This window comes from Mustela erminea, chromosome 17, assembly GCF_009829155.1.
Source record: "Mustela erminea isolate mMusErm1 chromosome 17, mMusErm1.Pri, whole genome shotgun sequence".
NCBI classification, from domain to species: domain Eukaryota; kingdom Metazoa; phylum Chordata; class Mammalia; order Carnivora; family Mustelidae; genus Mustela; species Mustela erminea.
In genome coordinates this window covers 69526806-69542295 of record NC_045630.1, presented here as the reverse complement: position 1 = coordinate 69542295, position 15490 = coordinate 69526806, and the positions used below count along the sequence as shown (strand labels likewise).

The window sequence follows — 15490 nt, the reverse complement described above, 5'->3', positions numbered from 1 at the left end:
GTTCTTACCCTTCACTTTGTAAAAATTCTCCCGCAGGGGGCGCCCGCCCGGCCCAGGCAGTGGAGCCTGTGAGTCTCGATCTCGGGGTCGTGGGTTCGAGCCCCAAGCCCGGTGGAGAGATTATACAATAAAATAAAAAATCTTTAAGAATAAAAAATAAATAGGGACGCCTGGGTGGCTCAGTTGGTTGGACGACTGCCTTCGGCTCAGGTCATGATCCCGGAGTCCTGGGATCGAGTCCCACATCGGGCTCCCAGCTCCATGGGGAGTCTGCTTCTCCCTCTGATTTCTCCTTGCTCATGCTCTCTCTCGCTACCTCTCTCTCAATAAATAAATAAAAATCTTTAAAATAAAAAAGAAGTATTAAAAAAAAGAATAAAAAATAAATAATAATATTGGTTATAATAAGAGTTCGTATTTATGGAGTACTTATTCCGTGCTACTTTATGGATTTTTAAAAAGATTTTACTTATTTGAGGGGTGCCTGGATGGCTCAGTGGGTTAAAGCCTCTGCCTTCGGCTCAGGTCATGATCCCGGCACCTTGGGATCGATCCGCGCATCGGGCTCTCTGGTCAGCAGGGAGCCTGCTTCCTCCTCTCTGTCTGCTTCTCTGCCTACTTGTGATCTCTCTCTGTCAAATAAATAAAATCTTTTATAATTTTTTTTTTAACTTTTCGACAGAGAGTACCAGCAGGGGGAGCGGCGCGGAGAGGGGGAAGCATACCCCTGCTAAGCAGGGAGCTGGACGTGAGGCTCGATCCCAGGACCCCGAGATCATGAACTGAGCGGGAGGCAGATGCTCAACCCACTGAGCCCCCAGGCGCCCCCTGTGCTACTTCATGTTCGCCGTCTCCTTTGGTTCTCACAAGGCGTATACTACAACATCCCCCGTCTTACGTTATTTATCGATTGGATTCTATTTACCTAATTGTTTTAGAGACAGAGAGAGAGAGAGTTGTGGGCGCCTCAAACAGGCTCCCTGCTGAGCCCAGATCCTGATGCGGGGCTTGATCCCATGACCCCGAGATCACCACCTGAGCCAAAATCACAAGTCGGGCCCTTAACGGACTGAGTCACCCAGGTACCCCCCATTTCACCCATTTTAAGGACGAGGAACTTAAGACTCTGAAAGGTCATTAAATTGCCCAAAGTAGGGGCGCCTGCGTGCCTCACGGGGTTAAGCCTTTGCCTTCCATTCAGGTTGTGATCTCAGGGTCCTGGCATCAAGCCCCACATCGAGCCCTCTGCTAAGCCGGGAGCCTGCTTCCTCCTCTTTCTCTCTCTCTACCTGCCTCTGTCTCTGCCTACTTGTGATCTGCCTGTCAAATAAATAAATATTTTAAAATAAATAAATAGAATCTTTAAAAAAAAAATTGCCCAAGGGCGCCTGGGTGGCTCAGTGGGTTAAAGCCTCCGCCTTTGGCTCAGGTCATGATCCCAGGGTCTTGGGATCCAGCCCCGCGTCAGGCACTCAGCTCAGCGGGGAGCCTGCTTCCCTTCCTCTCTCTCGGCCTCTCTGCCTGCTTGTGATCTGTCTGTTAAATAAATAATAAAATTTAAAAAAAAAATTGCCCAAAGTCCAGTGGCCACTCAGTAGTAGAAGCTGGATTCATGTCCAGAATCCCATGACAGACAGCACGTATGTCCTGAGTGCCTCTGCTGTGCCACACTCTGTGCCAGGTGCTGGTTATTTTCAAAAGTCGGAACTGTTGCCATTGCTTTAGGTCATCACAAGGTGAAGCCCAAGTCAGCTTCTGATGTCCCAGCTGCACGGAAGCATCTCCGGGTCCTTTTCTCCAAAACCATCGGACAAGGCCTGAGGCTGCAGAGTGAACCCGCCTCGGGAATTCCCCAGCAGCAGGAAGGACAGACTCTCAGTTGGGAGGGGCAGCTTAGCTGCAGCCTGAGCCCTCCCCTGCCCCCAGCAAATATTTCCTAACACGCCCTTCTTTCCTGAGCTGGAATGAATGTAAAGATAAGAGAACTCACTTATAGGGCACCTGGGTAGCTCAGTTAGTTCGAAGCCTGCCTTTGGCTAGGGCCCTGATCTGAGGGTCCTGGGATCGAGTCCCATGTTAGGCTCCTCTGCTTCTCCATCTGCCTGCAGCTCCCCCCACCTCTTTCTCAAATAAATAAAATCTTTTTTTTTAAGGACTTACTTCCACATATACTTCAAAAGAATCAATACAGTTACCTTAATTGGAATAAAAAGAAAGAATAATGGGACAAATTGGGGGGGGGGACAAATTTTTATTATAAAATATGTTTTCAATAAGTGAATGCTTAGGCCCCATCATCTAGAAGACATAATGTAGTCAGATCTTGCAGAAACCAAATGGAATAAATTGGGATTTAATAGAAGCAAAACAGAGCACAAGTTAACAAATAATTTATAGGGGCACCTGGGTGGCTCAGTGGGTTAACCCTCTTGGGGTCCTGGGATTGAGCCCCACATCAGGCTCTATGCTCAGCGGGGCCTGCTTTTACCTCTCTATCGGCCTGCTGTATCTTAATCCTTTAAATTCTTTAAATATTAAATTTTATATTTATTATATCATATATTAAATATATTAAAAACAAATTTATTAAAATTTAAATATTAAAAATTAATATATTTAAATTCTTAAAAATAATTTACATGTAATATATGTCATTTTCACAATATGTAATTATCACTGTGCTACAAAAACATAAAACATATGATAAATCACAATGTTTAAGGGGCCCCTGACTAGCTCAGTCAGGGGACTGTGCAACTCTTGATGTTGGGGTTGTAAGTTCAGACCCCAGGTTGAGTGCAGAGACGACTTAAAAATAAAATCTTCAGGGGCGCCTGGGTGGCTCAGTGGGTTAAGCCGCTGCCTTCCGCTCAGGTCATGATCTCAGGGTCCTGGATCGAGTCCCGCATCCAGCTCTCTGCTCAGCGGTGAGCCTGCTTCCTCCTCTCTCTCTGCCTGCCTCTCCGACTACTTGTGATCTCTCTCTGTCAAATAAATAAATAAAATCTTTTAAAAAATAAAATAAAATATTCAGACGTCTGGGGGGCTCAGTCTGTAAGGCAGCTGCCTTCAGACTGGGTCCTGATCCCAGGGTCCTGGAATCCAGCCTCACAGGGCTGCTGCTCAGCAGGGAGCCAGCTTCTCCTTCAGCCACTCCCCCCCCTTTGTGCTCTCTCTCTCTCTGACAAATAAATAAATAAAATCTTTTTTAAAAAATTTAAAAATAAGAATTGGCTTTAAAAAAATAAAAATAAAAGAATAAAATCTTTAAAAAGGGGGGGTGCCTGGGTGGCTCAGTGGGTTATAGTCGCTGCCTTCAGCTCAGGTCATGATCTCAGGGTTCTGGGTTAGGGTTAGGGTTAAAAAAAGAAGAAGAAGAAGAGGGACTTTTGTGGTATGCAGACTACACCTCAATGAAGCGCGTAAGAGAATCCCAGCTGGCTCAGTGCTTTTGCAGGACCCCCCAGGACACCGCCACTCTTCCCAAGCAGTGTGTACGCAGCTGGAGGCGCGGTAAACCGCGGAGAGCACAGATCCAGTAATTTCGGGTTGACGCACTGTCTCTGCGCTTCCTTCTCCATGATGATCTTCTAAATTACGGAGCTTCCCCGCAAAAGTCCTCATGTAAAACGTCCTTTTATTATGAGATGATACAGTCCTGCCTGAATTTAAAGGCTTACGTCTGGTTTTTATTTTTTTTATTTATTATTTTTTTAAAGATTTTATTTATTTATTTGAGAGAGAAACAGTGAGAGAGAGCATGAGCGAGGAGAAGGGCAGAGAGAGAAGCAGACTCCCCATGGAGCTGGGAGCCCGATGCGGGACTCGATCCCGGGACTCCGGGATCATGACCTGAGCCGAAGGCAGTCGTCCAACCAACTGAGCCACCCAGGCGTCCCATGTCTGGTTTTTATTTTGACTATGTCGTTGAGCAGAACATCCCAAAGCCAGGTCGCAGGAGCGATGGACTTTCGCCGCGCGGGACAGTGAGGCGCGGGCCGGGGTGCCCGCCCTCTGGGCTCCCGCCTCCGCGTCCGCACAAGGCCTCCTGAGGGCGGTCCCCACGAGAGACAGCAGTTTTCGGAGCGTCCCCTAGGGGGCGACGGAGGCCCGCCCGTGACGGGGGGCGCGCGAGGGGGCCGCAGACACGCACTCCTCGGCCGCCTTCGCACCGCACTTTTGAAGGACGTACCTCAAGTTCCAGAGAGGGCGTCCGGGGACGTCCGGGATGCAGGCCCCGGCGCTGGAGATGGCAGGGACCGAGCCACAGGCTCCTTGCCCTGGAGGCCTCAGACCAGCTCCCAAGAGGGGGGACGCGTTCCCAGCCCCAGGTCACCAGCACTGTCAGGTCCAAGACAGGCTTTTTCTCATTCCACAGTCACTAGGCTGTGGCTTCATCCTTGGGTTCATGTGATGAAACAACCCCTTTGCCCCCAGCCTCACTGCGATATAACTGACATATCACAGTGGATGAGCTCGGGGTGACCATGCGAGGATTGGACATGGGTATATACTGCAACATGATGACAGCAATAAAGTCTGATTAACCAACTCTTCAGAGACACCCAGAGCCTTCCTGGTGAGGCCCGGGGCAGTGGGAAAGTACCTGTACCCTGCAGGTTATCCTCTAAGTTCTCTCGGGAACGGCAGCCAGGCTTTCCTAAGCGCTCATCACAGCCACGCACCCCACAACTGCACAGGCGACACTCTCCAACATCGTAAGCGGCAGAGTCGAGCCTCGGTTCAGGGCTGTCCCACTCGAAAGGCCAGGCAGCACCCCCCCAACACACACCCCCCTCCCCGGTACTCAGCCCTGTGCCGCCAGTCTCCTGGAAAGCTGGTACAAGGCTGCGGAGCCAATTTCTTTGAAACCTCAAAGCTCTTCCATCAGAGGCAAGTGCACAGTGGGCCTCGCTGCGGGCTGAATGAATGCGTTAGGTTAGCAAGGCTTCTTCAAGGCTCTTCCAGGCTCGGAAGCTCACTGTTTCGTGCTGTCCTGGGTGTGGGCTGAAGCAAAGGAGCCCAGGGCTGGGGGCAGGAGGGGGCTCAATGAACACTGACCAGCCCGCACCATCTAATAGAGAGATGCGGTTGAGGCCACGGGAAGGACGGGTTCACACACCGAGTACCCATGAACTTGTCTGCAGGTCCGGTCCTGCTCCGAGCCTCCCGTGCAAGGCTGGGATGAGGCTCCCAGAAGATAAGGATGTCCGTGAACCATTAAGTTCCATGGAAAACTCATGGAGGAATCTGTACTTTATTGCAACTCAGCCTCCGGGGACGGTCCCAGGAGTCCTCGGCCCCAAAGCCCTCCGTCCACCCTCGCTCCCGCAGCTGCCACCATTCCTCTCGTCCGCTTAAAGCAAGACAAGATGGAAGAGTGTTGTAGCGACGACCCGGGGCTATTCAGGCCTTAAATCCGTGCTCCTTTACTCACGAGACCTGAGATACTGGGAAGAGACTTGACGTCTCAGAGCTTTGGTTTCCTCATCTCCAAAAAACTCTTGCCTCAAGCGTTGTTGCGAGGGTTTAGTGCAATACCCACAATACAAGGGAGCAGGGACCGAGTTGCCACATCTCACACTGCCTGTACCCCACAAGCCATCTCTGGACCCTTTCTGCTCCAGAACTGCTCCTGCCAAGGTCACTATTGATCTCTGCGTTGCTGAGTCCAGTGAGCAATGTTCCGTCGTTATCTAATGGATTCTTCACCTCAATGGACACACTACTCCCCCATTCTTGAAACACACTCTTGTTTTCATGACTCCACACTCTTCTTCAGCTGTGCCTTCTCCTTTGCGGCATTACCACTTCTTTCTATGGGTGTCCTTTTGGGGTTTGTCATAGACTTCTCGTGTCGTACTCTCTCCGGGAGACAATCCCATGGCTTTGATTACTTCTTAGTTGCTGTTGGTTCCAAACTCTCCACCTCCAATCCCAATCTTTCTCCTGGGATTGACTCTGTGTCGGCACTCTGCCCTCCAGACCTGTGCTCTGGGTGTCTCATGGACAGGTCAGCAAGACCATCATGAGATGGTTCTCTTCTCCAGCCAAATTCACTCTTCCTCCTGTGTTCTCTTTCCCCATGAATGCCACCCCTTCCTCCCAGAACTGGAGCTCATCCTTGACTCTGTCCTCTCTCTGTACCCTAATCCCCATTATTTCTTCTCTAAACTCCAAAACATCTCTCTTGGTCTCCTAACCTCCAGTTTTCTCTTCCAATCTATCCCCCCCCCCAAAATTGGATGTTCTAACTAAAATACAAATTCTGAAGGATCCTCTCTCTTTCTCGCCTGAAATCCATTAGTGATTCCACACTACCCTTAAGAGAGGTTGTGGGACCTTGCCCCACCCTCATTTGTCACCTGCCCATTTGCACCTTATGCTCTAACCACATTCCTCCAGTAGGCCATATTTCATCTCACCTTTTCATATTTCATGCTCTCCCTTCGGCCATGAGTACTTTCTTCTTCTCGCCTCTTGAAAAACAAAAACAAAAAAGGGAACAGCTACTCATTTTCATCACGGAAGCCTGAGTCCCTGCCATCAGAACCATCTTCCTGACACTTCTGACTGGGTAGGAGGCATCCTTGCTATGTGCTCCCCAATTCACCTATCCAACAAATAGTAATTGAACATCTGCTATGTGCCAGACTCTCTTCTAGGTCCTGGGGATACAGTACTGAATGGGATGATAAAGTCCTTGGCCCCAGGGGCTTATATTCAAGTGGGAATGGAACACAAAAGAACTAACTTCAGATGGCCATGAGAATTACGAAGCAAAATAAAGAGCAGAGTGTGCTGGACAGAACCAGGGAGCGGGCAAGTAAGGAGTCTGGAGGCAAAGGTTGGTTGCCAGAGTCTCTGGGCCTTGGTGACCACAGCAATGAGTCGAAGTTTTGTTCTAAGATGGAAATTCACTGGAGAGTTTGGTGCAGGGACGTGCCAAGATTAGATTTATATTTTCAAAATATCACTTTGGCTGCTGTGTAGAAATCAGACGGCGAAGGGGAGACCAGCCTCCTCCCCCTCGTTCTCCAACTCTTCCGCGTGCAACGCTCCTCCCTCCCGTCGGACCCCTTAGTGCTGGGGCTTGTGGCATGAGCTCGAGCCCTACAGGGCCGGTGCAGTACACACAGCTGCAGTGACTCGTACCAGGGGTTGCTTTGTCCGTGGCTCAGCCCACTAGGGTTGGGACCGCTGTGTCCCGGTGCCCCGCCCCGTCCCGGGAGGCTCTGGGTTCCCCGTTTCCGCCCTCCCACGGCGCCCCATCCCCCTCCGACACCCCCCGAGTCCCCGGCCCCGCCCCACCCCTGGAGGCCGTCTAATCCTCCGCCCCGCCCCACCCCGCAGCGTTCCCTGCGGCGCGGGGTCCCGGACCCCGTTCCATCCCGGGCGGCCCCCGCCGTGGCTGGCGCCGGTTCCTTGCTCAGTGGGAGCTTGTCGAATGGCTACAGAATGGATACATTTATACGAATGATACAGACTTTCTCCGCACCCCACGTGGATGGAGAGAGTTTAAAGATTTCATCCCCCGCGCCCGGGGGCTCGGTGGGCTCAGCGTCCGCCTTCGGCTCAGGTCCGGCTCCCGGGGCCGTGAGGTCGAGCGCCGCACCCGCTCCCTGCTCGGCGGGGCCCGCTCCTCCCTCTGCCCCACCCCGCTGTTCTCTCTCCGGGAGCCTCAGAGGCCATTCCGACTATTCACAAGAACAAACGCAGAGAGGGGAGAGCGAGTCCGACCGCGCGACACCCACCACGCCTACCGCCGAGGCGAACGGGGAGCCCCGCGCCGCCCGCACTGCGGAGAGGCCGGGCGAGGACACCGCCCAGCCCAGCCCGAGCCCAGCCCGCGAGCAGCCCCGCCACGCGCCGCGCAGCCCCTCCACGCGCCGCCCCTCCACGCGCCGCCCCTCCACGCGCAGCCGCGGGCGGAGTCTCGAATCGCGGGGCGGGGGGGGACGCCGGCCCCTTCCGCACGCCTATTGGTCGTCCTGGGGACCGACTACTCTCGCTGACCAGCCGTAGTCCAGGTGCGGCGCAAGCGTCGTCTGGAGCCTACGCGAACGAGGGCGCGGACGGCGAGAAGTGCGCATGCGCCTGGGCGTCCTGCGGCCGTAACGGGCGGGGCCGGGGGCTTCCCGCCGGGGAGGCGCCCGTCGAGGCGGCGCTGCGTCCGCGAGCGTGCTCCTCCGGGGGCCTCGGGTCAGGGAACGTTCCGTGCTCGGACGCTGCCTCGCTGGGAACCCCCGTCTCAGCTCCTCCTACCCCGTGCTGTGGGCCGGCCGCGCCCTGACCCGCCCTGCGGCTGCTGAATTATTAAAGGCCGGGCCGCCCGACGCCGTCCGCGGGCTGCGCGCCTCCCCCGCCGGCCCTCCGGTCTGCCCCCGGTAGCCCGCTGGTAGAGCCGGCCAGTGACTAGACAGGCACGCGGTGATCCTGGTCCTCGCGAGTGCTCGGCGTGGAGCGCCGCGGCACTGACCCAGTGACCGGGAGCCCTGCGCGGAGGCGTGGAGGGCGCCTCCGCAGGGCGCCGCGGGCCGAGCAGGTGCCGAGCCCTGGCGTGAGGCCGGGTGGCTGCAGCGGCGTGAGACGGGCTGTGCCTGACCACGGTCTGCTCAGGAGCCTGCAGCGGACTCCCGGGCCAGCGGGAGGCCGGCGGACTGCGGCAGAACCTTGCTGCGACGTGACTTTCGCTCTACCGAGCGGAGAAGAGAGGTTTAGGAAGCAGACCAGTCGGAAGGCTGGGAGACGGGGGCTCGAGCCTGTCTAGGTAGCTGGTGAGGGCTGGGTGCGTTGGAGGAGGGAAAGGATAAAACCAGGATGATTCCCAAGCTTTTGGAACGTGCCTCCGGGTGAACAGAGGTGCTGTTGATTGAGATGGGGACAGGCGCCCGGGGTGGGATTCAGGATTCATCTGTGGCCGCCGTGAGTCTGAGGCGTTCACTGGACATCCCGACAGATGTGTCAAGTTGGAGGTCAGAGAGGGATCAGGGAGAAGAGTTCCACGTGGGCAGGCAGATGGTATTTCATTTTTCTTTTAATTTTAAGATTTTATTTGACAGAGAGACACACACACACACACACACACAGCACAAGCAGGGGGAGTGGGAGAGGTAGAAGCAGACTCCCCGCGGAGCAGGGAGCCCTATGTGGGGCCCATTCCCGAACCCTGGGATCATGACCGGGCAGAAGGCAGACGCTTAACAACTGAGCCACCCAGGCGCCCCACGGCAGTTAGTATTGAAACCGTGGCTTTGGGTAGTGCCATTTGCAGATGGAAACTAGAAGAGAACCAAGGGGGAAATCCCGGGGTTCTCCAGCATTGAGCGATCCAGCTGAGTTGTGGGAGCTGGCAAAGGAAACCAAAAGGGTAGAGAGGAGAAGTAGGGGTATGATGTCTTCAAAGACAGGAAAGGGCAAAATTGAAGAGAAAAGATGCGGATTATCTGGCTTAAATGTTTCTCAGAAGTCAAGGGACATGCAGGCAGAGAAGTGGCCATTGGATCTGATACCTTCTTGGTTACTGAAGGCTTTTTCAAGGGTAATGCCTGGGGAGAGATGGGGACGGAGCCTGATGGGAGTGTTCTGAGAAGAGCGGGAAAGGCAGAGAGAAAACGTTTTGCTCCGAAAAGGAGCAGAGATCTAGATAGCTGGAAATAAATGTCTTGAGAGAGTTTTCTTAACCACGAGAGATGCCAGAACAAATTTCCCATGGTGGCAAAGGCTGGTGCAGAAGAGAAGGGGAAAACTGAAATTTTTTGAAGGCCTATTTAGTGTATTAAGAGCTTTACAAACATTCATCTTCACGATGTTTTACGGATCAGGCAGTTGAGGTTAAATAATTTGCCCAAGGCCATGCAGGTAGACGTGGCAGAGCTGAGAGCCACCCAGGTTTCTTGGACTCTTCACGCCTCACCACCCCAGTGCACAGGCACACAGCTCCCTATGCAGAAGTACTGGGGCATGCCTTTGCCCCAGCCAGAGTGCCCCTGTCCAGTCGGAGGGCTCTCTCACACTGGGGGTGGGACTTTTTTTTTCCTCTTTGGATGCTGTAAGCAGGAGCCTCTCCCCCAGACAGCCTGAATACCCAGATACCCATGCAGCATAGGAGAGAAGCTCTCCCAGTCCTGAGGGCCAGAGGCAAGCAGCAGGAGCTCCCAGAGGTAGGCGGCAAAGGGATACTTCTGGGCATGTTCAGCGGGTTTCTTTTGTGTCAGCCAGCGCGTGGGGTGCTGGGGGTTGTTGGTCCCACCAGCTGGTGCCTGTGCCCCCAGCATTCACCTGGATCTGTTCAGAGGGTCAGGAAGCCCAGGTCAGAGCCCAGTCTCCCGGCTGCCCCCATTGAGGCTGAGGCTGTGGGGGCGAGGACCACGCTCCAGCCGGCGGCCAGACAGGAGGCGCCGCAGTGAAGAGCCGGAGCTCAGGTCGCCACAGCTCCGAAGGTGGAGGCTCTCTCGGCCTGGCCGACCCCATGGGCTCCGGGGCACCTAGAGGGGGACACAAAACCGGGCATGAGTGTGGCTTAGCCTAAAGCTCCTGGCTTTCCTGGGTATCTTCCCAGACTCCCCTAACTCCTACCTGCTTAAACCCATGGGCCCCATTCCCACTGGGGTCTGGGGCCTTCTTGGACATCTGGAAGAAACGAGAGACCAAGCCTCGGCCTGGCCAACTGCTCTTAAGGTCCCCGAGGGAGTGGGCAGGTGCAGGGCCGGAGGGCAGGGGGACCTTTTGAAAGGTGGGCACGGGGCGCCGTTTCTCAGCTGAGCGGGCGCGTAGCAGCTTGGGTGAAGGGCAGCGGGCTAGACGGAAGAGGCAGGCTTCAGAGCAGAGCCCTGGAGAGAGAGAAGGAAGGGAGGCGCACGGGGGGCCAGGCAGCACTCCCCTACCCCACCCTCTGGGTGCCGAGCACACGCCTGACCTGTATCTGCAGAGGAAAGGGAGGCGGCCTCTTCCTCGAGCACTTTGGTATAAAGGTCCCTGAAGTCAGCTGTGGGGGGAGGCGGGGAGTGGAAATGCCGGGTCGACAGGTCCTCCCAGGAGAGACTCAACCCCCCAGGAGCCTCCCCAGCCCCACACCCGACCCTCAACCCAAACGTCACGTCTGCCCATGTCTGCCGGAAACCCGATGACGCAGCCCAGCAAGACGGGGACTAAGGCGGTCTCGTGGTGGCTGCATCCCCCCCACCTCGGCCCCCTAGAAGAGCACGAGGCCAGGGCTGAAATGCTGTCGGGTCCCCTCATTCCTCAGTCACTCCAGCACCTGGGCTGAGGGGCTGCTCCTGTGCCCAAGGAGCAGGTGGGCAGCCTGGGAGAGGGTGGGTAATGGGGACCGGCTGGGAGCTGTGGAAGCTTCTTCCTCTTTGTGCCGCTCAGCTGCTGACGGTGTGGTTTTAGAAGGGGAACGCTCAGAAGTGTCTCCTGTGGGAGTGAACTCAGCCCTTCTTGTTCCTTGGGGACCGCCACCTGTCCTAAGCCCTGCAGGCACCACCGGCCCTCTAACTCCCCGGCCTGCCCTCTCCTGACCCTCGGGGCTGTGTGTGCAGGGGTGGGGCGTGCTCACCGGTGTCGCTGGAGGTGGTGATGCCTGGGTCACTGTGGGACCGCGGCAGCAGCAGCAGCGGGGTCGGCGGGAGAGCCGAATGGGGAGGCCGGTGCCCAGGCGGCGGTGGCGGCGTGAGGGAACCTGAGCTGTCGCTGAAGCGGCGAGCAGGGGCGCGGGCGGGAGGGGCCCCGGTGGGCCGGCCGCCTCCGGGGCCGCCTCCCCGGGGGACCCGCCGCCGCAGCTCGGGGAAGCAGGGTCCCACCCAGGGCGGCCAGCCCTCCAGCCGGTGGCAGCTGCGGGCAGCCGTGGGGGCTCCCAGCGCGGGCGGGGCCTCGGGGGCTGAGCAGGAGTAGGAGCGGGCGGCCCTGGGGGGCCGCCGTGGCAGGGGGCTGTCCTCGAAGGGGCCGCGCAGGCCGCAGTCCAGGCTGAGGCAGTAGCCGGCGCGGCTGCGCTGGATGGAGCGGAAGAGCACGTAGTCGACGGAGCGCACAGAGCCCTGCAGCTCCAGCAGGCACGAGTCCTCCGACGGGCTTGAGCCCCCGGGCAGGTCCCCGATGGCCGACAGCACCAGAGACCCACTGTCCATGGACACTGGGGGCGGCAGGGGGGCGTGTGGGGGCGGCTGTCTGTCCACAGCCCTCCGGAGACCTCAGAGTCCAGCACCCCCCACCGAGCTCCGCCCTCCCAGGCAGCCCAGCCCTTGCCCCCCGCTCCCCGCTTTTTTTGCTCACCATCCACGATGGAGGCCACGCGCTCGCAGACGCAGGAGCTGTCGTGAAGCTGGGGATCAAACAGAGTGGCCTGCAGGAAACCCGATGGTCAGGTGGCCGGCCCTACAGCCGGTGCGGCCATCCCCCCCCCACCCCCCCACGCGGTGTGCAGGACAGCGCTCTGAAGACCTAGCGTTCAGGCCAGCTTTGCCACCCTGCACAGGTCAGTTATGGGGGCCCGAGTTTCCACATCTGGAAGGAATGAATAATAGTTCCTGCGCGCCAACCCGCACCCCGCCCCAGCTCTAGGGAAAACCAGATGGCGGGTGCCACAAACACCGTGAGGACTACTGTCTTCTTTGTCCGGGGACAGCAGCTCCCTCAGCTTTTCAGGCTCTGTCGCCAGCTCCCCAGGCCACGCCGAGCCCTAGTCTCACCTGGCTGTCTCCTCGTAGCCCCATGACGGCCTCATAGGAAGGAGGACAATCCGTAGGATACAAAGGCACCGGGCTGTCCATGGAGCCGTTGTAGGTGATGCTGGCAGGAAGACGGGGAGGACAAAGCCTGGAAAAGCCCTCCGACTGCACAAACCTCCCCCTGCCCCCTGCCCCCAGCAAGCCAGGCTGCAGCCCCTGCCCTTAGTTCCCCTGGCAGGACTCTGCCCGGCCTCACCTCTGCGCATCTGTTTCCGAGCTGCAGGTATACTCCGGGGGGTAGTAGGGCGGAGGGGGCACTGGCGGTATGAATTCCTCTAAGTCCAGCGTGGTGTGAAGGACAGGCGCTGCAGGCACCGACGGACAGCCCGGGGGCCCCAGGGGGCCTGAGACAGAGCGCTCGGGGGCCAGCTGCTGGGACACAAGCGGCTCAGTGGGCCTGGTTTCTGGGAATGCAGCTTCTAGGCTCCCAGATGCCGCCACATTGTCCTGGGCCTGCCCCCCCCCCCCCCCCCCCCCCCCCGTGCCACAGCCAGCTCCCCTTCTCCCTCTGCCCCAGTCTGCGAGCGCGTGGCCCCGCCTACCCCCAGAATCGCCACCTGTTCTCTGCCCCCACTAGAACATCAACCCTCTATCCTTGGCCCTATCTGGGATCTTCTGGACTCCACCCGATCTGCAGTCCCATTGTTTAATGTCCACTCTCTGGGCTGCCTGGCATCACGGATTTCTCCCACTCCCCGCCCTTCCCCTCCCCATCCTTCCTCGAACCCCCCCTACATGTCCCTACACCAGGCATGCCTAATAAACGACCCACAGCCCCCCGTGCTCAGAAGCCAGCCCAGTAGCCGCCGTCCCCTCAAGCCCAGTCGCAGCACACACACGCACCCGCCCCGCATCACACCTGCTTGGCTGTGACCCTGGCCCGCCTCTCACCGTGTGCACAAGGTCCAGGGAGAAGATCTGGACGCAGCACACGACGGCAGAGAGGGTACAGGTGACGGCACCACAAATGGTGAGCCCACAGACACTGAACAGCAGGTTCTGAAAGCGAGAGGGGAGGCAGGGTGTGAGCGGGCCCTGGGGAGGGGTGCATCCCACAAGTTCTGGACCTGTGAGGACTCCAGAAGGGGAGGCAAAGGTGAAAACCGGAGGGAAGGGGTCAGGGGGAGAAAGGAATGGTTGAATTGGGGAGGGCGCACTCACCTTGAGGGCTCCTCGGGCTTCGTCACAGGTGGAGTTAGGGGCGACTTTCAACTCCTGCCCTGACTCTGGACAGGGCCGGAGTAGGGGGACAGAGGGGCAGCACACACAGACCTTTCCTTCCTGAGCGGCAGGGGGAGGGCGCAGTCAGGACAAACGCAGGCGTCGCGCACACCTCCCACCACCAGGTCTCCCCGCCCGCCCTCCTCAGGCTCACCATGGAGCAGTCTTGGAAGTCTCGGGCGAGCCGGGCATTCTTGCAGGAGAGCACAGAGCCGGCCGTGCTGAGCATGACACAGAGCACCGAAAGCAGGGAGAAGAAGGAGATCTGCGGGAAGCAGCGGCACATTCAGGGCTGGGGCCTGGCAAGGGGGTGCCTCTGCCGCGGATGGGACCACCCCTCACACACAGTTATGCCCGGCTGGCATGAACCGCACGGCCCGTTCCCTCCCTTCTTGGGGGCATGTGCCGGAGCTGGGCACCTGCCTCCCCGGGGGCACCAGACCCTAACACCTACCACTAAAGTGAACGGCCGCTTCCAAGACACAACGCCAACCACCCCGGAGAACGCCAGCTGGGGACAGAGTGGGCACAGGCTCAGCCTGGCAAGGGGGAGGCACATGAGTGAGCCCCTCACCACAGGGTGTGCCCAGCCCTGTAAGAAGACGGCCACCCCGAAGAGGGAGGAGAGGCCGGCATTTGCATCAGCCGCTAGTGTGTATCGCAGGGGCCCCAGGAACCTGCCCCCTCCCCCACCCCCCGCCAGGACTGTGCACCCAACTCACCGAGAACCCAGCCCAAGATGGGCAGGACCTCTTGATGCTCTCGGTGGTGGTGACAGAGGAGGCCACCATGCTGAAGGTGACCACCAGGACGCCCAGGAGCACCTGGGCTAGCCCCAGCATGAGCAGGGCCTGCAGCCAGGGTCTGTGGAGGCGAAGGTGGGTAAGGCCCCGGGTGCTGGGTCGGCTGGTCAGCGAGCGACTGGAGTCACTGGGCGACGGCATCATGCCTGCTGCCCGGTTGCCGGCGCCTCGCTCGGCCTCCCCCGGCGCTTGGGAGCATCTCAGAGGCGCCCAAGGCCCCGTCCTCCCTCCTCTCCACCCTCTTTGCTCTAGAGCCCACCAACGGGATGGGTCCCCTGGGGCATGGCCCAGGGCCTCCAGCTGGGCGGGGGCCCAAGGGAGGGGCGTCGCGGGGGGGTCGCGGGGGGCTCCCTCCCCACCGCGGGCACCGGACGGGCACCGTGCCCGGGACGGCGATGAGGACGCGGGGGCGCCGGCTCATCGCATCTCCCTGGAGAACGGGGGCGCCGAGAAGGGCAGGTCCAGGCGTGAGGAGAAGCCGCGGTCGGGAACCCGGGGGAAGGGCGGGGAGGGGAAAGGCGAGGAGGGTGGGAAGAAGAGGGGAGGGGTCCTGGGGTCTGAGACAGTCCGGCGGGGAGAAGCCGGGGCGCTGCCGGCTGCGGGGCCGCCCTCCCCGCTCCGCCCCAACACGCTGCGCTCCCCAGCCTGGGCGGCAGCAGGTCCCGCCCGGCGGCGGGGGCGGGGCGGGGGCGGGACTGCGCGGTGCACCCCGGGAGCCGGCGTCGGCCCGCAGGCCCG

The 15490-nt window shown here is 58.5% G+C and overlaps 1 protein-coding gene across 2 annotated transcripts; it reads right to left on the bottom strand.

The window, feature by feature from the left end:
- Positions 1–9754: 9754 nt before the first annotated feature.
- Positions 9755–15452, bottom strand: FAM189B (family with sequence similarity 189 member B). Of its 2 annotated transcripts, none has more exons than XM_032318291.1 (12): positions 14672–15452; positions 14404–14460; positions 14104–14214; positions 13890–14009; positions 13620–13727; positions 12925–13097; positions 12690–12816; positions 12274–12343; positions 11561–12133; positions 10919–10987; positions 10579–10832; positions 9755–10487 (listed from the first exon to the last, which is right to left on the bottom strand). In XM_032318291.1, the coding sequence occupies exons 1-12, from the start codon at positions 14894–14896 to the stop codon at positions 10314–10316; spliced, it is 2061 nt and encodes a 686-aa protein (XP_032174182.1). In that variant the 5' UTR covers positions 14897–15452; the 3' UTR covers positions 9755–10313. The 2 variants fall into 2 exon arrangements, with proteins under 2 accessions (XP_032174182.1, XP_032174183.1); XM_032318292.1 differs by having other exon boundaries at positions 12690–12789; positions 14672–15451.
- Between the last annotated feature and the right edge of the window lie 38 nt (positions 15453–15490).